Source organism: Patagioenas fasciata, chromosome 5, assembly GCF_037038585.1.
Source record: "Patagioenas fasciata isolate bPatFas1 chromosome 5, bPatFas1.hap1, whole genome shotgun sequence".
NCBI classification, from domain to species: domain Eukaryota; kingdom Metazoa; phylum Chordata; class Aves; order Columbiformes; family Columbidae; genus Patagioenas; species Patagioenas fasciata.
The window spans coordinates 4,230,246-4,255,493 of NC_092524.1; the positions used below are offsets into that span (position 1 = coordinate 4,230,246).

Sequence of the window (25,248 nt, forward strand, 5' to 3'; positions counted from 1 at the left end):
CGGGGTTGCTGACATGAGCTTTGGCTTCATCCGACACGGTATGTGATCCGGAGGCACCCAGTCTGCCTCCATCCCACCATCAGGTCACAGCTCCGCACAGATGACCCGCTCCCAGCAGAAAACCTTGACCTCTCGCTTTTTTCAGCACTTCAGAGGTTAATTTTGTGGAGGGATCAGATTTCTTTCTAGGGGAAGTTTCTGATGATCACCTTCTAGCCAGGCTTTACTTTGCAGTGTCTTTCAGAGCTGCTGAATGGTCAGGGCTCTGGTGCAAAACAACCTTGCTCCAGTTTTTTGATCTTATTTTTGTTTCAAGTCTCTTCCTACTTAATCAAGTCACAAGCTGTTTTATTTAGGAGGGTGTTGGATGGTATCCTAATGAAGGTATCAACCTGCAAAATAAATCTAAGCCCCTTTTCTGGAATTCTTCATGGGCAACAAGGTAGAGAAGTGCTTTGGCCAGGGAATATTGCAAGGTAAGAGATTTTCTGTGCTTTCGGAAGCCTGCAACTGTGTTGTGTTACATACACCTTTGTGTTCAGCTTTTTAAATGCTGGCAGCAACGGAAACGCAGGAGATAAGGGAGTAAATCTGAGAAGTTTTCTCCCTGCGCTAGCTATTTAATTTGAATCGCTGTCTGCTATGTGAAATCAACATATTTTTAGTAGATTACAAATGTTTGAATAACATAATAGGAAATTCCGTATGTGAGAACTGCCAGCTATTGCTGTATTTGTTTTTTTATGGCTTTATTTCAGTATTCTGCGAGATCTATTGACTGGTTATTAGCGTCTCACAGGTTGCAATCTAACCGGTTATCTTTCCGCTAGAGTTACAGGCTTTTAGCCTCAGAAAACTGTGGGGCTTTGTTATATTTTAGCACTGTAAGTTTGCTTTCTGTGCAGAGGAGGCACCTCTGTGGGAATGAGCTCACTCTGCAGGGAAACAAAGGCGAGTTGGGGGCTTTTTGAGGCCAGATCACAGCCCAGAGTGCACTTGCTTTTTAGGACATGATATGCAGTTCTTATTCTCGCTCCTGTGCAAATTTCTGTCGGCTTCCTGATTCGTCTGAGTTAGGCTAGATCTTTTTTACAGTTTCTTTCAAATAAGCCCGATTTTAAAGGCTGACATAAACCAGGATTTATTGGTGCTACTTAGGATGTTGCAGCTCTGCAACAGCAGAATAAACCTGCTCTCAGAAGTGGCAGTAGCTGACATCTTCCACACATCTCCACATTACAAAGAATAAAGTCTTTCACTTGATTGTGCGTCTGTGCTGTAAATCACTGGTGTGATAATAATGACGGTTGTTTTTCAGTGGTTTAACTTCCTGAGGGACTGTGCTGAGCCCTGTGATCAAATTGACACCTTTTATTGCCAAGTTCAGCTTTAAGACACACATCAGCAGGCTGTAATGCATTCAGAAAGGAAATTTTGTGGTTTTCTCCTTTTTCTCGGATGGGGGAAGAGTGTGCAAGCGTCTGTGTAATCTTTGTCTCCATGTGTGTAGCTGCAGCTGATGCTGCAGCGTGAGGAGCGGTTCTGGTGTGTGAAATCTGCCTTTTGCTGTGCACAGGGTTTTGCCTTGTTCAGTTTATAGAATCTAACGCAGAAGCTGTATAGTGTATTCTGAATGAAGAACTTAAGCAGTGCCCGTGAATTGCTTCAAGTCTTCATGCGCCTGTGTTGCTTCTTCATTCTCTGCCTGCACGTTTCTTGCTCAGGAGCCTGCAGACCATAAAGAATTTATATTAGTGGAGTTACAGCATCAGGAGGGATTAAAACAACACTGGCAAATTAAGGAGCCATATTTTGCCTGCCAGATGCTGGAGGTTTGGGCTCTTTTTCCCCTGGATGAGGCTGCCCAGTGGTCCCGGTTGACTCTTTGTGCTGGAGTAGTGGGTGGGCGAGTGGCCCAGGCTGGGGGACAAGTGGCTGCAGGGACAGGTGGGTCCCATCTTCCCACTCAGCAGCAGGGACTTTAAATGCCTGTTGCATATTTTTGTTTCCATACAACCCTTCATTCCTTTCCTTCCACGTTTTAGTTACGTCAGTCCTGTAAGAATTTAGCTAATCTATTATTTTTCTTCTTAGTGTTGAAGGCTGTTTTTATTGTGTTTGGGGATTTTGGCAAAGGAGGCTGCCAGGTACCAATAACCTCTGGTGAGCTGCTGAGCTCTCACCAGCTCAGCCCAGTGCTGGAGGAGCATGCAGGTGGGAGACAAGTGTCACAAACCACGTCAGTGTTTTCAGTAAGTGCCGCCTCTTCTTTAAGTCATAACTTAAATAGTGCCTTTGTGTGAAGAGGTGATGTGATCCCGGAGGTATCTGCTTTTGGGGGAGAAGAAAGTATAAACTTATAAGTAAGGCACAGGAAAGAAGCAAGCACAGTCTGCTGTTTGGTTATGGTAGCACTCCAGGGCAACTTCTCTGCCTGCCTGGAGGAGGGAGATGTTTGGGGTGGGACATAGCCAAACAGGATGAGAAGGCATATTGCAATGGTGATCCACAGCTGGAACTGTGCTGGGGAGCTCCTTCCCATTCCTCACTGCAGGGGAGCACAGGGAGCTGGGAGTGCCCATCACAGCATCTCCAGACACTTTGGCTTGACCTCTGGTCCATCGCAGCATCTCCAGATGCTTTGGTGCGACCTCTGGTCCATCGCAGCATCTCCAGACACTTTGGCTTGACCTCTGGTCCATCGCAGCATCTCCAGACACTTTGGCTTGACCTCTGGTCCATCGCAGCATCTGCAACTGCTGTGGCTTGAACTCTGATCCATCGCAGCATCTCCAGCCACTGTAGTTTGACCTCTGGTCCACTGCAGCATCTCCAGCTGCTGTGGCTTGACCTCTGGTCCATCACAGCATCCACAGCTGCTTTGGCTTGACTGCTGTGGATTTGTTCAGTTCATCGCTGTTGCAAGCAGGCTGTGCACTTCAGGGATTTATTTTCTGGAGAGCACCAGGGGTTTTGTACATAAACAAGGATTTTTGACTTTCATTAGAAGACTTTTCTCACTGTCTTGGGAACAAGGGCATAACAAACAAACATGTTTTTAACATAATAACTAAGATTTAACGCTGACCTAATTGTGGTTTGAAGGCACTGATTTTTCTTTCCAGCTTTCACGGGTGCAAATCATTTGGAGTCACACAGAAATGATCAGGGATGAGTATCAATCCCATGGTCTTCAAAGAAGGGAGGTGAAGGTGCCAGTCGCCACAGGGGTGCTCTATGTTCCCAGTGTAGGGCTGGTCTATTAACTGGTTTATGAACAGAGTAAATCCTCAAGCAGAACAGTAAATGGGGACGCACACACCCCAAAATTACGGTTTGTGGATTGTGCGTTCAGGAAAAAAAGGGTTGGTAGCTGGTTGGAGCTTTTTACACTAAATTTTTCAGACCTAGCTGGGTTTGTGTTCCTCCAGCACTTGGGTTGAGGGCAGTGCCTTGCCCTGGTTCCTCACCTTCCCCCGAGGCTCTGCAATCCCAGAGGAACCTTTGTTGTGAACAGTGGCCAAAAAAACAAGTTCCACCAGTCAGGTATTTTACAACTGAATACAGTGCTGGTTGCTGCCTTTAGTGCCTCTAAACAGTGAACGACTGAAGGATCTTTGAGCAAAATGCATGCAGATGAAGAAGTTGCCGTTGGAATTTCTGCTTTAGAGCAGGAGATAAGGAGTTTCAGTATAAAATCAGATTGCTTTCATGAAGCTTTGGGGTGTTTCAAATGGGAAACTCCCTGAGATTAGCTGGGTTTAGCACCTCCTATGTCTGTGCACTCAGTTGTGTTCACTTGAAGATTGACTATGGCATGGTTGAATTCCTGGTCAGATTTTAAGGCAAAAAATAAAATCTAGTGTTACTTTTATAAGGTCGTCAGCACTGATATAAAAAGATCAAATTAAAAGAGTTTGCGCAGTTTTGTAGCTTCTACAAATCTTTTCTTACCCAACTTTTTTCGACGCCAATTGTTAGTTTTCTTCTGTGAGTCATTATCTTTTACAAATAGGTATTTTAAATGTAAATCGTGAAGCCTTACCTTAAATGAATTCTAAACCGAGCTGCATCTCAGCTTGTTGGTGGTAAACCATATAGTCACTAAACATGAAAATGGCCTGAATAGCTTAGAGCACACTTACAGCAGTTTAACTCCACATTAAAAATAGAAGTCGTTAAAAGGATTAGATTCTGCTCCAGAAAGAACAGCTGGAAATGGTCTATATTCATTTTGCCTGGTTTACTTTTCACTTTTCGTGGCCTGGCTTTAGAAAGTGTTTCAGGGTAACAGTCCCGTCCCTGGGCTCCGTCTTTGGTTAGAAACAAGGTGGTTTATTTTAAAATGCCTATAATGAGGTGTAATAAAAAGAGAGTCACTGAAGATGTGGAGAAGATGGATGATAAATAACAACCATGGAAGAGACGTCAGTTACTTCAACAGAAGTAAATTTCCATCCATTATTTTGCAAACACTTATTTGTCACTTTTCATAACAATTTGAAAGGAAAACCATGCAAGGGTCCGTGTATGGTTTTTGGATTTCTGGGACAGTGATGTCAATATTGTAGGAAATCCCAGAAAATGGAAAGTGGAAACTGCAGTATTTAGTATCTTGCTTTATAGCACAGTGACATTTTACTGGCTTTTTTATTTTTCCTTTCAATTTTTTAAAGTTGCTGCGAAGTTTCAATCATTTTACACCTTGACTTTCTTTTGTTCCCCAGTCAACTCATAAACAGTTAATTTTTTAGGTAGAAGAGGGTAATTACCATGTTTCCACTTGAAATATTGTAGAGCCCCAAGGCCTTGTCTTGGACAAATGTATTTTTCAGCAGCTCGTTGTAATTTTTGTTTTGTCTAAAGATCCAACAAAGTTAAAATCCACACCCATCCATAGAGGAGGGTGCATTTTCAACCTCTAACAATGGCTTTATTTAGAAGTGGTTTAATGTCTCCTTTGCTTTGGACTTGCAAAGGGGGAAGATCTCTGCAGTGAGGGGGCATTGCAGGGTGGTTGGTGCCGGCCAGGTTGACAAAGAAAAGCCAATTCCGTGCATGGTGATGATGCAAGATGGAAAAGTGCTGATCGACTGTGGAAAAAATACAAGTCTGAGCCCAACGGCTTCGCAAACCTGTTTGGAAAAGCAGCTCTGAGTCGTTGACCTGGTGCTGTACGTGGGCGATCTGTGGTAACCACGTTTTTTAGTTGCTTTAGGGCTGAGTGGGTTGAGAATGGGGGAGAGGAGGGTGCTCAAGGTGCTTGGTTTCATAGGGATGAGGCAGCTTTGTGGGAGTTTTTAAGTGGTGATGGTGATGGTTTTTAAGTGTGTGGTTGTATAATTTTAATATATAACAGACTTTTAATTTTTTTTTTTTCCTGTAATTTTCAGTAATCAAGGTAAAGTTTCAGGTGATTGATCAAATAGGGAAAGGAAAGCCCAAACATTTCAGCTTCAGGTTATGGTTGAGTAGACTTTTGCTGACATCAGAAATTATTAATCGCACCAGCTAAATTACAAAGATGTTATCTTGGCTCTGGGAGCCAAGAACACCTTAATTAGGACTGTTAGATTCCCTATTCTGCTTCCTTGCTTTTGACTTTAACCGTCAAGGCGCTGGATCAAGGTAAAAGTGAACTAGTTTATGGGGAGAGCTTGAGGTTGTTTGAAGAACAATGTGAAATAGAGATTCCTCAATTTGTTATCAGATGCTGTCCTCCCGAGAAACTGCAGTTTTTGCCCACGTATCCAGTATTGTTGGATATTACACCAAATACGGTGTGATGGGCTTATTTGGGGGGAAGAGCTTTTAGTGTGTTGTGTCATTGACAGCAGTTTAAACAGTATATGTGCTTTAATTGCATTACTTTTTAGCAGTATATGTTTTGTGCTCATAATGTTGGTTGCATTGGCATATATCTAGTTTACAGAGTTCAGTGAATTCCATGCTCGTCTCACTTGCATTAAAACCATGTCTAGTGTTACTCCGAAGGCCAGCATCAGTAATTGTTTATGTAGGTTTAAAAAATCATTTTAAATTTCTTAAGATGTGTTTTCTTATTCTCTTACCTCCTATTGTTGTTCTAGCTAGAGACTGACCCCTCCTACCCTCCCACCCTTAATGAAGTGATTTCTTTAAAATAAAGCTAAATGCGAGATGGCTGGTTTTAGCTGACACAGCTTCTTAACTCGTCAGAAGAGCCACGTACATCAGTATCATTGCATGGTGTCATCAGAAGTTGTGGATGACCCATCCCTGGAACAGTTCAAGGCTGGGTTGGATGGGGCTTTGAGCAGCCTGGGCTGGTTGAAGATGTCCCTGCCCACGGCACAGGGTTGGAATGAGACAACTTTTAAGGTTCCCTTCCACCCCAAACCATTCTGTGATTCTATGATTGACTGTGTTGCTTAGCTTTCGGCAGCCAGGACACCAGACATCTGTCTTTGGACCTCAGAATGGGTGATCTCTTTTAGTTTAGTAAACTTGAAAATACAGAGTTTGACTTGTTCGTACTTTCCATCAGAACATAAAAGACTTAAAGCCCAGAAAATACTTACAGGGAAGCCACAAGCATCAGTGTATTCAGGTGCATGTTTCTACCTTTGTCCTTAGGCACGTGTCCCGGTTCAGAAGGGCGATTAAATATTTCCGTAGTGCCTTAGATTGCCCTGATGAAGGCAACAAGGGCTGGTTGATGCCAGTAAAACTGTGATTAACATGAGACACATTCTTTAGATGCTGAGGAACTGGGTCCTGTGATAGTTCAAGAATGGCAAATGGTTGGAAATATAAAGTTTCTGTACGTTCAAGATGGAACTGTGAGTCACACGGAAGAATAGTATTGTTTGGGATTTGGTTTTTCTGTTGTTTGGGCGTTTTGGGGAGGTTTTTTTTGGCCATTGCCCTGTCTTTATACGAAGTAAATGGAACTGTTAAATATGGGAAACATTGGTATTGCTGATATTATTATGATTATGATTGTACTATAGATGCAGAAATAGAAAGGAAATATTGCTACACAGAACTTGAGAAAATGAGGAGCATATTCTTTTATTCAGTTAATAACAGCTTTGTAACCTTATTTGTAGACTTCTAGGAAATGTAATTGCTTTATGTTATAGGTTTTGAAATACAAGTAAATATCAGTTAGAGGACCTGGTTTTAAAAAATGAAAATTAGAAGTAGTATAACTCTGAATATTTTGCATTATATTTAATTGTTTACTCTAAAAAAAAAAAAAAGTGCTTCAAAGACTTTCAGTTCTTTCCCAAGTTTTCAACTTTTTCATCCTAGGCACTAGGAGAAAAAATAGGGTTTTTTTTCTCCCCTCCCTTTACATTGCATGGGTTTCTCTGTATGGTCAGCACATCTTTCATTCAGTTATGCTGAGGAAGATTTTGGAAAATAGTAAATAAAACCATTGTGTCGAATCTGGCTGGCTGGCTTTCTCAGACTCAACAGGTCTCACATTGTGTATGGTGTTTTATTTTGTTTTACCAGGTACTTCTATTTTGTATTACAGCAGATTCCTTTTAAAGGTATCCAGGTGAAGGCAAATCTAGGAAAAAAAACAAAACATATATATATATCTTACTTTTAGATTGTAGTATCACCAGCACTGTACAGTACAGGTTTCTTTCTGATCAGGAGATTTGGATTTATCCAGTTGGTGGGTTTATCCAATGGTGTTCAGAAAATCTTCTTGCAAAGCGAGGGTCTTGCCAGTACCTGGGACACTCCAGGGCTTCCATCAGAACTGCCAGGAGTGGGTTTTTGTAAGTTGAAGGACACCAAATAAAGGGCCAACTCGAGGCTCGGTGAAGGGGAGCCCACAGCAGGGGTCAGCGGCTTGTCCCAGTGCCTGTCCCTGTCTGTCCCTGTTCACCCATATTCATCCCTCTTTATCCCTTTTCATCTCTGTCCATCCCCATTGATCCTGTCCCCATCCATCCCCATCCGTTCCTGTTGCTTTTCATCCCCATCCATCCCTGTCCCTTTTCACCCCTGTCCATCCCCATCGATCCTGTCCCCATCCATCTCCATCCGTTCCTGTCGCTTTTCATCCCCGTCCATCCCCATCCATCCCTGTCCCTTCTCACCCCTGTCCATCCCCATCAATCCTGTCTGCGTCCATCCCCATCCATTCCTGTCCCTTTTCGTCCCCGTCCATCCCTGTCCATCCCCATCCATCCTGTCCCTTTTAATCCCTGTCCATCCTCATCCATCCCTGTCCCTTTTCACCCGTGTCCATCCCCATCCATCCTGTCCCTTTTAATCCCTGTCCATCCCCATCCGTCCCTGTCCATTTTCACCTGATCCATCCCCATCCATCCTGTCCCTTTCCATCCCTGTTCATTCATGTCCCTTTCCATCTCATTCTATCTCTTGCCATCCCTTTCCATCTCTGTCCATCCATGTCCCTGTCCATCCATGTCCCTTTTCATCCCTGTCCATCCCTGTCCATCACCAGCAGAGCAGCAGGGCTGAGCACTCCCAAATTTCCTGAAGGGACAAAATGAATCCATCTTGACGAAACTGTTGATCCGAGCTTCCCAGCTGGCCTTGGTGGTGGCGATACGGCGAGAACTGGCACAACTCAGGGCACTGGCAGATTGATGGGGACCGTAGCTGGGAACAAAAGGGTAGCGAGGAGCAGCTGGGAGCAATAAAACCCTTTCTGCAGCACGAAGTGTGTCCCCATGGCCACTGCTCCTCGTGTGGTTCAGTGTGTGTGCTGCTGGTTAAGCTGTGCTCAGTTCCCTGATAGGCCTTACGTAGATATGGGTGAACAAAATATTCCCAAGTAAGCAAAAAGCAATTAAAAATTATGAAAGCATTGTTAAAACCCATATGGGCAGCTGTTTTGTAATGCTTAGAAAAATGAATTGCTTTTCATTTCAAAATGGCCAAAGGTTATGTAGTAAGGCTATTTAGTAAGTCAGTGGTGGAGCTGTGAAGAAAACTCAAGAAACCAGATACAGATTGCCTTTCTTTACATAGTTCAATTACAATTTTAAATGCATGTATTAAATATCCAGTATATCAAGTTGTGAATGGCTTCCACTCTACAGGCAAAAAACTCACTGCAATCTCTTTGTTATAAGTTTGTAAAGGAAAGAGAAATGCAATGGGGAGGAGAGTCTGGAGCTCCCAAAATCTGAGGCTGTGCTGATAAACAGCTGGAGAGCTGCCAGGAGATGGGCTTTTACTGCTAGCTTTCAGAAATGATCTATGAAATATGTGCATATTTATTTCCAGCAGTAGTTATCCATCAGTGGACTGAAATACCTTTGCAGAGCTACTTCCAGGACTGTGCCTCAATCCAAGCTTTATTGTTCTTGGAGATGGAGCACTTGTAAACCAGTTTATAAATCTCTTCCTTAAGCAGCTTATTTTTACGGGCATTTTTGGAGTGGAGCATCCAGCTTGACTTTTAGATCATTTTGATTCTGTCTGTTCCAACACTCAAATTGCTTCAGGCATGGACATTTTTTGTGGGTGCCTTCTGTATCCTAAACTTCCAGTTACACTTCCTCATTCACTAGAAAACGTTGAAACTCACACGGTGGAAGATGGTGGTCCTGAGTATTAAACTGCTAATAGATCTCCTTGAAAAGGATGTGTTGTGTGGCTCGGTAGGGATACGTGCCATTTGGACAGCTGAACTTTCCAGTAGAGAATCGCAGAATGGTTGGAGTTGGAAGGGACCTCTGGAGATCATCCAGTCAAACCCACCTGCTAAAGCAGGTTCACTAGAGCAGATCACACAGGAAGGTGTCCAGGTGGGTTTGAATGTCTCCAGAGAAGGAGACTCCACAGCCTCTCTAGGCAGCTTGGTCCAGGCTCTGGCACCTCAAAATAAAGAAGTTTCTCCTCATATTCAGATGGAACCTCCTGTGCTTCAGTCTGTGCCCGTTGCCCTTCATCCTGTCATTGGGGACCACTGAAAAGGGTCTGGTCCATCCTCTAGACACCCACCCTTGAGATACTTAACAACACTGATGAGATCCCCTCTCAGCTTCTCTTCTCCAGGCTGAACAGCCCCAGCTCTCTTAGTCTTTCTTCATAAGAAAGATGCTCCAGACCCTTCATCATTGCTGTGTGACAATCATATAGTCAATGAGCTGTGTGAATTTAGACTTGGAAGTGCAATGAAGGTTGGTTAGGAAAATGAGTGTACAATTTTAATTTGGCATTGCAGGTAGGATAACGCTCATAGAAATAATACTTCTCCTTTTGAATGATGTATTGTCTTTTGACCCCTGTTTTCTACCTTTGTTGTTTTTTTCTTCAGCTGGGATGACAGCAGCTCTGTCAGCAGTGGGATCAGTGACACCATAGATAATCTCAGTACCGATGACATTAACACCAGCTCCTCTATCAGCTCCTACGCCAACACACCTGCCTCCTCGCGCAAAAACATAGATGCACAGGTAAGATTTCTAGTTTAAACTAGTAACATTGATATTTATTCTTTTCTCTGTGCAATAAGTATAATTAAGTTGGATGAACTTGAGCACACAGCCTTCACTACAGATGCTGTCAGTGAAAGGGCAATGTCAAGCAATAGTAACCACCTTATCGTATGGGGCATTTATTCCTGTTTCCTTTGTGCATGGGATCCGTGGCATCTCTGCTGCGATGGTGTGGCAACAAATGAGTTCTGCCTTGCTGGCGGCACCGCTGTACAGAAAACATGATCAGTAGATGGGATTATTTTTTTAGCTCTAGAATAATAGAATTTCATTAAGTCAACATGAAGGTATGAAGGTTATTTACACTTCTATCGGAAATGTAAGCATGCTAGGCAGATTAAATACATTTTTTTAAACTTCCAGAGTTGTGTGTTTCTGTAGACTTCATATTTTTGGCAGCATTTCCTAGGAGGACAAATTTTATGCCCACAAGCAGCCTACATGTACATTTTGTGCTCAGACATCGTGCAGCCAGAGCGGGTATAACAAGTGGAGGTATCCAACAGTTTTACAGCCATCAATTAAACTGCATAGTACAGAGATTTGCAGTAATAGAAACTGGTTTTTTTTTTCCTCCAAATGTATAGAATTTGGATTCCAAATATAGATTTGGAAAAGTGGGGGAGTAAGAAGCCAAGCTTTGTTCTTTTTACACCCACCTGCTTGAGGGACTCAGGTGTTGTGTGAGAGGGATGTTGCTGTGACCTTCTCCCATGTTTATTTCCTCTCCTATTCATGACCGGACCCTAAATCTGGTTTTAACATCAGTTTTAATGTAGACGTGTGGTTGCTGTGAAGTGTTACTCTGCCTACAGGACTGTGGTGCAAGCATATATTACTCTTTGTTCCCTTGCCACGAAGTGCATATTTGAGCCTACATTAAAGATTTCCAGTTAGCCTCTGGTTGTGTATCAGCGATTGCATGTGTGCTCGAAACTGCAAATACAAGTCCCATACAAGTTGAGAGGAGTTAAGATCTATGAACTGTGTTTTTCGGTATGTAACAGAGTAACGTAGACAACTAGAAGTCCTTTTTGACAATTGTTCCTGTCTCAACATTGTAATACTATTGAAGGAAAAGAAAAAAGAGAAAAAAGAAAAAGGGAGACGTGACTAAACATTAACCAAGGGAAAAAGAAATAGAAACTCATTTGACTTCTGTCTTCTGATGGATCAGATTCTTGGAAACACCTCTGAGAGATCAAAATCTGTGTTGACGAACTCCTCTTCCTCCTCCACAATGCTTACAGCACCCAAGAGGGTGCAGACGTACACCAGAAGAGAAGCAGCTGAAGGTTGTGCAGACAGTAGAGCACAGTCATTACAAGTTGCATTTGCAGATTTGTGTCCGTGACCTGCTTCTCTCCTCATTTTTCATGGCTGACAGTATTTATTCTAGATATTACTGTTATCTGCAAATTATAATCCATAAAATACTTTGTTTTCATTTGAATGGAATATCCTAATCTTCTCAACCAAGGGAGTGAAAATAACTTGGAGTGATGGAACCAAGCATAGCTTGCAGGGTTGATTTTTTTGCTACCCAAAGTAGTCCTCACAGCTCATGAAACAGTGACTAATATATATCTATATATATATATATATATTTTTTTTTTTTCTTTTCTGTGTTACCTGGAGGTACTGTGTGAAGGCCTGTGCCCAGGTTTGCATTCCCCCTTGTGGTGAACCACAAAGGACTGGCAGACATCTGCAGAGGGATGTGGACTTTTCTTCTCAGGGTATCCACTGCTTTGGTTCTCCTTAATAGTAGCACTTTACTTTCAAGCTGCTGCGATTCTGCCACGTCTTTTTGAGGTGGTAGAGAAGCTGGATTTCAGCTAATTAAAGAGGGAGCTTGAAGCTAATACATGTGCAACTGGGAGTCCAAATAATACAGCAACATCAAAGGGAGAGAGCCCTGACATGTCAGTGTCTGCTGATAAAATCAGTAACTTATGCAGAATCATCTCTGCGAAGGAAGAAGACGTGGTAGGAAAAAGGTCTCTGCTAAGAAATAGATTTTTTCAGAGCTGCTGGGTACCCCATGCTCCAGAAGCGGTAGTTTCTCTGTCTTTGAGAAGCAGGATTTAAGTATGTTATATTAACTCCATAAGCATTCATAGTTTTAGCCCCGTTTTGTAACAGTGCTGTGAGGATGTTTGCAAGTTGGTTCTGAACCAGTTGGTGATTGGAACCAGAGTTTGCCTTACCATGTTGCTGTGTCTTGCTCTGATTGTGCCCAGTGCCGAACCACAAAAGCCATACTGCTTTGGGGCCCTTATATTTCTCTTTGATATCTCACAGATTTAGATAAGTTACCTTTTAATACAGAGCTGCCTTTGAAGTCATGTCATGCACATATTTTTAAGGAGAAATTTAAGACCTGGTGGACATTTGAAAATAACTTATTTAACTGAAATAAGATGGAAGAGATCAAGTAATAATCTTGTTCACATAGTGCTAAAAAGATCTGAAGATGGAAGGGAAAAGACACAGTTCCTCTCAATAGATAACAGCAGCATCTTTAAGCTGTTGCATCAAGATGACTTCTCAGTTCCACTGGGGCAAGGATGCGTTTTGTCCGCTCACAGCTGCATGAGTGCATTTCCAAAACTGGAGGAGTAAGTTGTGAAATCGTGGTGGTTACTGCGACTCCCAGCTCAGTGGGACAGCAGACCTTGCTCCCAGATGTGCTCGCCACGTCTTGCCATGACCTCCAGCAAACAACATTTCCACTTTCACCCACTCCAGGCCTTTCAGGCAGGTGGGGTTTCAGCTGCAATCCTGAAGTTTCACCCTGTGTTGGTTTTGATTCCTTAGTCATGTTTCTGTGCCGTTCTCAGTGTTTACCGTTAAACAGAAACGTCTCTGGCCGGAGGGCTCCAAGGGTGGATGTTGCAGCATTTCAAAGCCTACGGAAAAACTTTGGCTGTGAGTGTAGCGGTGGAATGAAATGGAAGAGAGCAAAGGTAGAGGACTTCTTGTAGTGCTCTTCTCTCTTTTGAGAGTGCACTATTCTTGCACATGTGAAGGGAGGGGACTTAAAAGGTACAAGAATATTTCATTGTCAACCAAAACTAGAATAAGTCCTTTATTAGCAAATAGATATATTTCTTGAACACTAACAGTGTAAATAACCAATCCCAGATGAGGTACTTGAAGCACGATACCAATGAGAGCATGTGATGGATGATGATATGGTTTCGTTCATTGATTATTTGTTACTTCTTGCCTGTGCTTTTTTCCAAGGTCTGTAAATTTCATTTGCGTGAAATGATGATTTTAAAGAAACACAGGACACAAAGACAGTCGCGCTGTGAATTTATTACACACCTACCAAGGGTTGTAAATAGGAAGGGAACCATCCCCAAACCCTTTGCTGAGTTGCTCTCTTTGAATGGAGAAACAGGGAAACAACGTTTGCATAGCACAAGGAAAGTACAAGGAAACAATATCTAAATCCATGATTCAGTAAACGCTTCACAGTCTAATGGCTCGATATGCAGACAAGTAACCCAGGCCCTAACTATTTCACGTGACTGAAGGAAGATCATAATGATGTGTGGTGTCAGCTTTCACATGCTCATTGCTTAGACTCGTTTTTCAGGCTTAAAAAGAAAAAAATAATTACAGTAAAAAGCAGAGGAAATTAAACCACAACCCCTATAGATGCTTTAATATTAATGGTGTGATCTGGCAAGCAAATAAAAGTCATAAACTTGAAACGTACTTTAGGAACTTACAAATAAAATAAAGTGTTTTTGATGAAAGTGTGGTAAATGATCGTGCATCCTTTCCTCCCCTCTGCTGTGCTTTTCTGGTTATCCAAAGGGAGTAAAAGGTTGTGGACCTTAATGCTTCAGGGCATTTAAAATAATTAACTTTTAAGTGGTATTACCATTCAACTGCTGCACAGGTACTGAGCACATTCGTCTTCTAGTGAGGCTGCAAGGAAGAGGTGGCACCCAACATCTTGCCAAAATTCACCCAATTTCCTTGGGAGCTTCATGATTAAGTGTTAAATTGGCAGACCCTTTCATAATACTGTGATGGTTGGAGAACGCCTCAACAATGATTGGTGTTGCAAAATTTGCCCAAATTAATCAGCAGCATTTGACAGGAGTAGAATTCTGCAAGAGTAATCATCAACAATAGAAACCACTAATGTATTGGGAATATATTATATGTATAGGGTATTAGGTTTAATTCAAGCATCTCTGAGAATTTGGAAAAGACTTACTAAGTAGAAAATTCTATATTTTATGTTGATCTTTGCAAAATCATCCATAAAAGACTGTCAGCACAATCATTCTGTACAAAGAATAGGAAAAAACCGTTTGTAGGAGTTGAATATAAATTAAAAACAAATGTAATTTGTGTATTTAAGTCAGACCTGAGTATTGTTAGAAAGTTGTTGGGGATTTATTTTTCTTCAGTTCTTGGGTGTCCCTCTAATATGTTAGATTAGAATGAACAGCATTCTACATCTTGAAATCTGCTCAAAAAGCTGCTTCGTTATGCTCTGGAGATCAGATTGCCAGACAAGAGATAGCAAAGCAGCAAGAACAAAGGAAAGCTGGCTGCACAGGTTTGAAACGTTCTTTTGGCATTACAGTAAAAGGGTCCGTCAGAAATTCGAGATGGAGGATTAGAGATGTCATGGAGCTGAATATGTCTTTTATAAATCAAGTGCTTTTTTTTTTCCACCTTTTTTTCATTCTAAGGGACATGATTGTTATGTTTTTTGTATTTTTTTCCCCTAGTGTATTTTTAAGAAATGTCATTACTGGGGTTCATTTCTTGCTGTGACATTTCTTTCTCAAAGGCATATTATGTTTGTTGGTACTCAGAGGTGACAGCTGAGTTTATTAATCATTTTGACGGTTCTCATTTGTGAAGCTTGTTAAAAGAAAGGCTCACTCTGAAGGTTGTATTACAATTGCTTATCTCTCCTAGACTGATGCAGAGAAGCATTCCCAGGTCGAGCGGAATTCCTTGTGGTCCGGTGATGAAGTCAAGAAATCAGACGGAGGATCCGATAGCGGCATAAAAATGGAGCCAGGATCTAAATGGAGGCGGAATCCCTCTGATGTGTCGGATGAATCTGATAAGAGCACTTCTGGTAGGAAGAACACTGTTATTTCGCAGACGGGCTCCTGGCGACGGGGCATGTCAGCTCAGGTTGGCATCACCACACCAAGGACTAAACCTTCAACCACCTCAGGCACATTAAAGACACCTGGAACAGGTGAGAAAAGGTGTAAAGATGTAAACAAGCTAAAAAGTGTGTTCGGTATGAAAACAGTTTAAATACTTTCCAGAGGCAGAACCTGAACTTCAGGTAATCCTGTCTTTATTTTTAGGTATTGTTTTAGGCTATGCAGCACCTCGTATGTCTGCATTTCTACTTCTGTTCATTTGAAAATGCATATTTTGGATTAGTACACCATGAAAGGTGTTTTCCTGACAACTGTGGTCTTAAGCCAAGCTATTTATTTGACACAATCTTGCCATATGAAAAATAAATAATATAACTTCAGCTTTTGAAGTCATGGTTAACTTTAAGAATATAAAGTACGTGTGGTTTAGGAGATTCCCCCCCACCCCCAATACTAAACCAGCATGTTAATTTGTACTAAACACTCTTAAGTTCTGGATTTTTTATAGATGTATTTAGCAATTTTAGCACTTGCAGATGTGTGAATGAAAATTGCCTTGATTTTGCATAACCAAGTAATATAAGTTAATATCTCTCCTCTTATCTGGTTGTGTACGCAATTGTACACGAAAAAGTGGAAGTTGGATGCTTTCTTGAGCAATGCCTTTTAGGAAAATTGTACTAATGGTCTAACACAACTTCTGTCTAACGATCAAAAAAGGATCAATATGTGGCAGCTACAGAGGGAAACATGTTTTTTTTCCTATCTGTCATAATTACATAAGACTGTTCTGCTTTTCATATTCTCGAGGGCAAACACCACATACTTTCTCTGGCAAGTCTGCATGTGTAAGTCACTAGAGTGGCCTGTAAGTCCAGTGCAGACTAGTTCATAACTTCTAACCACACTCCGGTGGCTAACACGCTTTTGCTTTTCATGCTGCTTTGAGTTTCATCATTTGCTTGATGTTTTCAAGTCATTAAATATTAGAATTCTTTTTCTATTTTTGTAGGGAAAACTGATGACGCCAAGGTATCAGAAAAGGGTAGACTATCTCCTAAAGCTGGACATGTTAAACGTTCCCCATCAGATGCAGGACGCAGCAGTGGTGATGAATCCAAAAAGCTTCCCACAAGTAACTCTAGAACAACTGCTGCTAATGCTAATGCATTTGGATTTAAGAAACAGAGCGGGTCAGCCGTAGGCATGACTATAATCACTGCCAGTGGGGCAACTATCACCAGTAGATCGGCTACTCTGGGAAAAATCCCTAAATCATCTGGACTCATGGGTAGGGCCACTGGTCGGAAGACTAGTGTTGATGGCTCACAGAACCAGGATGATGGCTACTTAGCACTTAGCGCCCGAACTAATCTTCAGTACCGTAGTTTACCCCGTCCCAGTAAATCCAGTAGCAGAAGTGGAGCTGGGAATAGATCTAGCACGAGTAGCATAGACTCCAATGTAAGCAGCAAGTCAGCTGGGTTGCCTGTCCCTAAAATGAGAGAGCCTGCCAAGGTAATCCTTGGGAGCTCTCTGCCAGGATTAGTCAACCAGACTGATAAAGAGAAAGGGATTTCGTCTGACAACGAAAGCGTGGCCTCATGTAATTCTGTTAAAGTGAACCCTGCATCACAGACTGCTGCTAGCGGAGCCCCAAGTACCCACCAGCAAGGAGCCAAGTACCCCGATGTGGCCTCTCCCACTTTGCGCAGGTAGGCAATAAATCCGTTGATCGTGCGATGATGTTAGTCGGAGCTGAATGACCAGGACTCTTCGAGCCAGGCCTGGCTGTGTTTTGTGGAGCACTTACTATCTAGTGTCCTACATCAAGGTCTTTGTATTTACATTTAATTTCGCGTAAACAGGTTGGCCAGTGTTGTAAATGCTCAGTACGTCACGTGGCAGCAGTAAAAATTTAACATTTGGAAGAAAACAACGGTCTGGCAGAAAGTTTGACAATTGTAATATGAGTCTCTTTGTTACAAAAGTCATACCCGAAGGCCTTATCCAGATATCACAGGAATAAAAGTTTTCTTACCTGAAGGTTACTAGAGAATTCTTGCACCAATGTATGTGTAACAAACCTGGAAATACTCCCAGTGATGGATCAAATTCTAAACTGACAACAGGAGCGTTATTGCAGATTTTCATTATGGCAGGTGCATAATTTGACCTACCACACATAGATTCATGTGCCAAACCCAAACCGATCTTTTAGTTGTGTGGATTAGATCCATGTGTTCTGAGACTCATGACATCAGGTTGTTTGACTGTGTAGAAAAACCCTAAGTAAACTTACTGTCTAAACTGGGTTGAATTTTCTTATTTTAATATTTTTTTCTAAACAAAAATCTTACTTGTCTTCTGTTTCTCCACCACTGCTCCACACATGCTTTTAACAATATTGAGTTGGCCAGGAACGGATTTGTTGATGCCGTGTGCATCAAAGCCTTGATATTGGTGACAAGTTTCGTTAATATTCTTTTTCAATTTAATTTGACATCGAGTAGCATGTCTGTTTCAAGTTTCGGTGTTTTGCATCTCATTTTGTCTTGACGCCCATAATACCCATACAATTATGCTACATCATCCTGCTTCCAGTGATGTGAGAAAGCCACATTCCATCTGAGGCTCCAGCTCAAGCATAATGGCTGTGACTGCAGCTTAGGCTAAAGCTGTAAGAAACTGTAAATTGTTTGGTTTTTTAGATGGGTGGTTTTATTTGAAGAACCTATGTGAGGATAATTCGAGACACTCCGTGTGTATTATTCCTGTTTGTCATTCGATAAGCCATTTCCTTTGGAACATTTAATTTTCATCAATGGTTACTTAATAAGAAAAACTCCATTAGACCATTCATTTTAATAGTGTAGCCCATGAGAAATGTAAATTTTCAGTGTTGCAAGCCTCAGGCACATTAGTCTTGAAATTTGATTGGAATTGGAATAAGCCACATTGCAAGCCATGTTAATTGAAGTACTACATTAGAAATACATGACACTTCCAAGAGAAGGCACTGAAGCTCAATGTCACTATTTCCCTTGTTTGATTTACAGTTCCACTGTTGAATTTTCACTGGACTGTCTAAATAGTCAAGTATCGAAATACATCAGAGATGAATTTGGCCTCATCTGCTTATTTCTAGAATGAAAATGAAGAAGATTTTCAACTTAATTCTTAGAGTAAATTGAGATGAGTTGCATATGTTTCTTGCATATTTCCTCTTGGCCCTGTAATTTTTAATATTATACAATAAATTAGAACCTGTACTATTGTAATGATACAGATTTAACTGCGAGTCTGCAGACTTACATAACTCCTATGCTACCATAAACAGTGAAATTCTATAGTTCTACCATGAGGCCCATCCCTGTCTGTTTTTTTGTCAGTATTCCCTTTATCTCCGGTATTATGGTATCGGCCATGTCCCTTAAGCGAAACCATTGTTTTATCTTGATACATTTTTCTTATTAAATTGGGTCTTCATGCTTTGCAGTGAATAATATGCTGCTTTTTGGTTAAAGAGAATTGTGCATGGCCCAAGAAACAGCTCAGATATGTCAACAATAGTAGTAAAAAGATGTCGTTCCTTGGAGGGGATGTGTTTCCAGAGTTAATCTCTGGATTGATGTGACTGTCTGGCTGGGTTGGACTGAAAGGAACACTCTCCAGACTGCGTCCTCTCCTGAAGGCATTTGTTATGATGTTGTGGTTCCACCAGACGTTGCCTTTCGCAGCAACACGTTTCTGTTTGTGCCACAGCGCAGCAGCCTTTCGGTTGTATTACAAGTGCTGTGAAACAGCTTGGGGAAGCCTGTGTAGCTTTTAAAATGGTTGCGTGGGCGGTTGGGGTTTTTTAAGCTGTAGGATCCTATCTTTAAGGCTACAGTTCCCCTGGTACAACTGAAGAGGTGGTATGCAATGGCATAGGAACAGGAATACCCTAAGGTGGCATTGCTGCTGAAGACCTTGTATCATTGGAGTATGATTTGACATTTTTCTTCATGCTCCCTCTGATAACATCTATTCTAAATAAAGCTTAGACTCTACGTGTCTAAATCCAAATAGGAATGGGTTTTCTCATTCAGACTGACTTGTCTAAGTCAGCATCTCCTAATCAGTGAGGTGTGGTGTCCAGGTGAACCGAATTGGCCAGATCTGTGCTGGTTTGTGAATGTCTACACCAGGTGCTGAGAGGATCATGGCACAGAGGATTGCTGGATTCTGAGATAGGTGTAGATGAGCATCTCAGCCTGATCCAGCGGTGTCGTCCTAGTGCTTTGTGGCAAGTATGCAACAGCAGCCACCCAGCTGAGATGTGTTCAGGCATCTTGCACAGGTACCCTGGAGCTGCAGCCAGCACCTGGGCATCACTGCACTTATTGCACGTGTGGGTGCCCACATATTACACCACCTGTGCTCCTGGGAGGTGTTGGACAAAGCGACTTGGTGTGCATGTGTTGTACAGACAACCTGGACGTAATCAAAAGCAGAGAACGTTCTGCTTGGTGCATAGCCACTCGGAAGTCTTCAGGAGCTCTTGTACAGAAGTGCTGTAGTCCTCTATTCTGAGGACTACAATCTGGTAGACACCCGCTTTGAAAGATTTCATACCCAATATGCCACACTGTTGATAAGAAAAAAGTAAATCCTTATCGTTATCTGTGAGGAAAACTGCGGTTCCAAAGGCGGTGACAGGAGATAAGTGGCAGAAACAGAAGCAACATCTTGGGGTGGATGTTTGAAGCAAGAGTCAAAAGCTACATTTCCTCCATAATTTTGAGGATCAGTTTTAGAATGATTGATAGTCTGGTTATAAGCATATTTACTCCTAAGACACTTCTGCGCTTTAGGGAACTTCTTCTGTCAGCTGTTAATGAGGGAACCGAAGTGTCCTCTTCACTGGTGGTGCAGTTGTTGGAGAAGCTGCAGTCATCCCCCTCCAACCACACTGTTGTGTCCCCTCTCTTGCATTAGTTCTGGCACTCAGTCTTCTACTGAGCCAGTTCCAGATGCCAAAGCAGGTAAAATTTCATTCTACACTCCAAGAAAATAGTTTTCGGCCAGCTCGGCTCCTGAAGTGAGACAAACCTACATTTGATGCCAGTAAATATTTTTTTCCTGTTACATCCCAGCAAAAGCTGGTTCTGTGCAGGTCATTCAGTGATTTGCACTGAATTTACCTGGACAACCAGCTTTCAGCCTCTAATATTCCACACCTTAGATTAATCAGTGCAGTGTTTCTCTGATAGCCTTTTTCCGTAAGGAGCAGAAGACGATATGGCTGTATTTTAGTTCTTTGAAGCTGTATTTTAGCTTTGTGAAAGTAGTGTTTGATAATTCAGAGAAGACACACCTCAGACAGATTTGAGGCTATCATAGTTGTCTCTGGGCTTAATTGAAGGTGGAGTTAACACAAGGAGATTCATAATTTTATAGTTATGTCCAATCTTGCATCATTTACTTAATGTTGGTTTTCTGAAGCTAAGAAGATATATGTTCTAGATAAAAATATCATTGCATTTAATATTGCATCTTATGTATTTTTCATGTTGTCTCTTTTTACAGACTTTTCGGTGGCAAGCCTAATAAACAAGTTCCCATCACAACAGCCGAAAATATGAAAAACTCGGTAGTCATCTCCAATCCTCACGCCACTATGAACCAGCAGGGTAATCTGGATTCACCATCTGGCAGCGGGATGCTGAGTAGCGGGGGCAGCAGCCCTCTGTATAGTAAAAACCCCGATATGAACCAGTCTCCACTAGCTTCCAGTCCCAGTTCAGCACATTCGGCTCCTTCCAACAGTTTAACGTGGGGCACCAACGCCAGCAGCTCTTCTGCTGTCAGCAAGGATGGCATTGGGTATCAGTCGGTCAGCAGCCTTCACACCAGCTGTGAATCCATCGATATCTCTCTGAGCAGTGGAGGCGGGCTGAGCCACAACTCCTCCACTGGCTTGATTCCAGCCTCTAAAGATGATTCTCTGACGCCCTTTGTCCGAACCAACAGCGTTAAGACTACGTTGTCTGAAAGGTTAGTAGGTTTTTCCTCTCATTTCCATTAGGCTTTATGTATCTCCAACGTGAATGAAGTCCTGACAGCAGTAGCCGACGCTGCAGATACAAATCAAGTTGTGCTTCTTGCAAGATAATACAGAATGGTGTTACTAGAACATACAAAGAAGCTGTTCCAGGCAAGGAGCCAAATTCAGAGCAAGACGATGGGTTTGGGCGAGGCTTTTAATTTGCTGTGGTAGCCAGCATGACAGCTTTTCTTGCTACCTTAGTATACCGAATATTTGAATTTTATATGTTATCCTTCCAAAGATCTCCTGTTAGTTGATCTGATAGTGATATTCAAAAAAACCCTCTATCATTAATATAATTTTGATTTGAGAAACCAACTGTTTCTCATTAAACTTCTTGTTTATAGCATTTGACAAGCTTTTAAACTGGGTGTCATGCTGAAAAGAGACGTCCTGGTCTCCCTGCTCACTCGATCCCTCCTTGGCCTCTCCCTGCTGCCCTGTCCCATCTCCAGCTGCTCCCCACAACGTTTTGGGACAGGCATTCGTGTGGATGCTTAGTGAACCCAACTGGGAGGTGGATCCAGCTGAAAAATGATCACCTGAATTGTGTTTCGGACTGATCAGTTCCCCAGCTCCTTACACGATGAGATCCATCGGTGTCTATGTGGACAGAGCAGGAGCTGGGAACAGACGGAGCAGGGAGGAGGGAATGGGACGGATTTTTCAGCGTCAGAACTGCATTAACAGCACCTTGAGCTAACATTGGGATAAACCAGACAATGACCTGCAGTGGTAACCTTGCAAGCACAGGAAATCAGCTTTATCCTGATGTATAATTCTGCAGTCATGTCACAAAATTTTTGGAGTTGCATCTCAATGGAGAAAATTACCACTGAATATAATGTTTGGATTTCTATTTGTGTTTTATTATAACTCCTTTCTGTTCTCTCCTCTTTCCATTCTAATATTCCTTCTCTTGTTTTCTGTCTTGTCGGACTGATTCTTCTAGCCCTCTTTCTTCCCCCGCCGCTAGCCCCAAATTCTGCCGCAATACTTTGCCCAGGAGGCAGGACAGGTAATGCTGTCTCAGGACAGGAGTGCGCGCAAGGCTGTAGGTTTTGTTGCCCATCTCGGTGAAGCAAATTGTTTTGTGACAGACTGTGCTCAGTTGAGTCCTCTGCTGTGTCCATCGTTCAGGTGTGAACTGACACTAAGACATGCCAGTGAGAGTCCCCTCAAACACCCCATCGATCTGCCAAAATCAGTCTGGAGAACGGCGTACGGCAGAGTTGGCATGTTTTTGGTGTTGCTCTTTTTACTGGGAACATCGTTTGGTTTGAAGGGGTATTTTTTTTCACCCCTCGTTTCTTTGCCAAAGGGCAATTTGAAAATCTTGCCTTGTTTTTTTTTTGCTACCAATCTAAACTCTCACTTGCATTTCAGCATCCCTCTGGCATGCTGCTTTTCCCACTGCCTTCCAGGCCTGTCCTTTTTGTCGTGAAGTCCCCGTGTCATTCAGTGTTGTCCGTCTTATATTGCAGTTTGGCTTGTGAGTGTCTTGCGGGGACTTGGGTACAGCCGTCTTTGTAAAAATGAATGCAAAAGCTGGGAAAAGATGACCCAAATTGAAACATTGTAGCTCACTTTTGCTCACTGCTTTAATTTTAGTCATTCCCATGCTGTAATTTAGTTACATGGATTGTCCTTAAATTAATTAATTTAAGCACATGGGTATTTTCTTTAAAATCAAATTAACAGACTCTGTTCAGTTACAAGTTCATCCATTGTAAAAACACAGACTTAAATATTTGGGGTTTGAATGGCTAATAGACTCATTTTACTTTGCTAATGGAATTTAAGCTAAGATTTGAAAATTTAAACAGTCGGGACCCAATACTTTTACAGCTACACATTGCAGCTGCATAACAGTAATGAGCTGCATTCCAAAAACGGTGTCTGCTGAAAGAAATGATGGGAAAGCGGTTTAGACTTGAAGATTCTCATCAGTTTTCACAAACAGTCTGCCTCGCGCCTGCCGAAAAGCATATTTTTAAGCATCTATTTGACATTTAAAGAGCCATTTTTTGTTCATTGTGGGTAGGAGAAATAGCAAAACCACGTTGTGAACAGATGTGAGATTCATTGGCATGGTACCAGATGCATGTTGGTGCAAATCCACACCTGGGTAAGGAGATTTCTGCATGTTTCTTAGGAAGGTCCCGACACCTTTTCCTCCGAAAAGGTGATGCAGATGTTTGTACGTCCTTCGTCCTGATCTTATTCTTCCCTTTTGTTCTTCTCTGAAGTTCTTTTCTTTTAACTTTTCTGCAGCGACCCACATCTTGATAGGAACACTTTGCCTAAGAAGGGACTCAGGTATTGGTGTTTCCACATGGTTTAACGGCTTTTGTTGTGGCTTTGGAGTTTGCTTTGTGTTTCTGTTGTGGCTGGTGGTGATGGTCGCAGTTTGCAAGAGGTGGCAACAATATTGTTCTTTTCTTTCTTTTCTTTAATCCTCAAGAAGGTCATTGACCGCTGTGCTTTTTTTCATCCAGTGGCTTCTCGGCTTGAGCAAGAATTATGGCTTTTGCTGGCTGAATTGCTGAAAAGCATCTCCTAAACCATCAGTGGGCTTGACATGAAAACAATAATTTTGCAGCTTCTATGGCTAGTACATCCAATGGCTTGAGATCTTTTTTCACCCCGGGAACCTTGGTGTTGATATACAAATAGAAAAGATTTTCAATATCAACCTTTTAGGATGAGATTGGACATACTAATTTTAAAAGATATTTACATCATAATACCTAAATACATAGGGCCCGTGGAGATAACTTTTTCTCTTCTAGAAAAGAGAAAAAATCATCCCAAAACAAACTTGTGTCTATTGTCTTCTATTACATTTTGTGTATCTGTAAGGTTGTCATTTTTATAACATAAAAATCTGCACCAAAAAAAGATTTTTCCGTTGATACGTGCAGTTCTAGCAAGATAATCAACATGAGGTCTGTTAATTAAATGCTTAATGTGTTACAGAATTAACAAAAGGTATCTTAGACAATTTAAAAAGCTGCATCTTCAGAATTACTCAAAGCAGCTTGTGGGATCACTGAGTTGATGCCTTGAAGTTGCAGCTGCAGTTTATTCTGTGCTACACACGCTGTTGTTCACAGCAGCTTTATCCCGTGAAGCCAAGTGCTAAAAGCCTCTCTTAAAATGGTATTTTGCGTAAAATGTTTCTGTGGTTATCAAGTGTGTCTCTAATGAATAAAGACTCTCTTCTAAGACTGAAATATTTGAGTGCTGAAGAGGTAGGTATTAATGCTGCAGAAAAAATCCTTATGGTGTTAGAGTAAAATGACTGTTCAAAGCCCCTTGATAAACTGATCCATGTGCAAAGTTTAAGAGATGCAGATAGTCAGGGACTCTTGCTTAAGTGTTGAAGCATAAGCAGAAGAATGAATGTATTTTTTGAAAACAGTTTGAGTTTTTGCAGTGTAAACTGTTGTAGTGTTCACATTGATTTAAAATAGTCTTAGTAAGTGATATCTTACTTTAGGGTATTGAGTTGGAGGGA

The 25,248-nt window shown here is 41.8% G+C and overlaps 1 protein-coding gene across 10 annotated transcripts in view; it reads left to right on the forward strand.

Moving 5' to 3' along the window:
* The window catches only part of NAV2 (neuron navigator 2), a 368,230-nt gene that overhangs the window by 306,631 nt on the left and 36,351 nt on the right, over nt 1-25,248 (forward strand). For 7 of the 10 annotated variants that reach the window (XM_065839241.2, XM_065839242.2, XM_071808810.1 and 4 more), the window contains 6 exons: nt 10,298-10,436; nt 15,435-15,726; nt 16,650-17,352; nt 21,209-21,676; nt 22,681-22,746; nt 24,003-24,047. In XM_065839241.2, the coding sequence (XP_065695313.1) occupies nt 10,298-10,436; nt 15,435-15,726; nt 16,650-17,352; nt 21,209-21,676; nt 22,681-22,746; nt 24,003-24,047 (1,713 nt within the window). Of the gene's footprint in view, nt 1-226; nt 477-10,297; nt 10,437-15,434; nt 15,727-16,649; nt 17,353-21,208; nt 21,677-22,680; nt 22,747-24,002; nt 24,048-25,248 lie in introns of those variants that run through there. The other 3 variants (XM_065839240.2, XM_071808809.1, XM_071808812.1) reach the window with 2 other exon arrangements.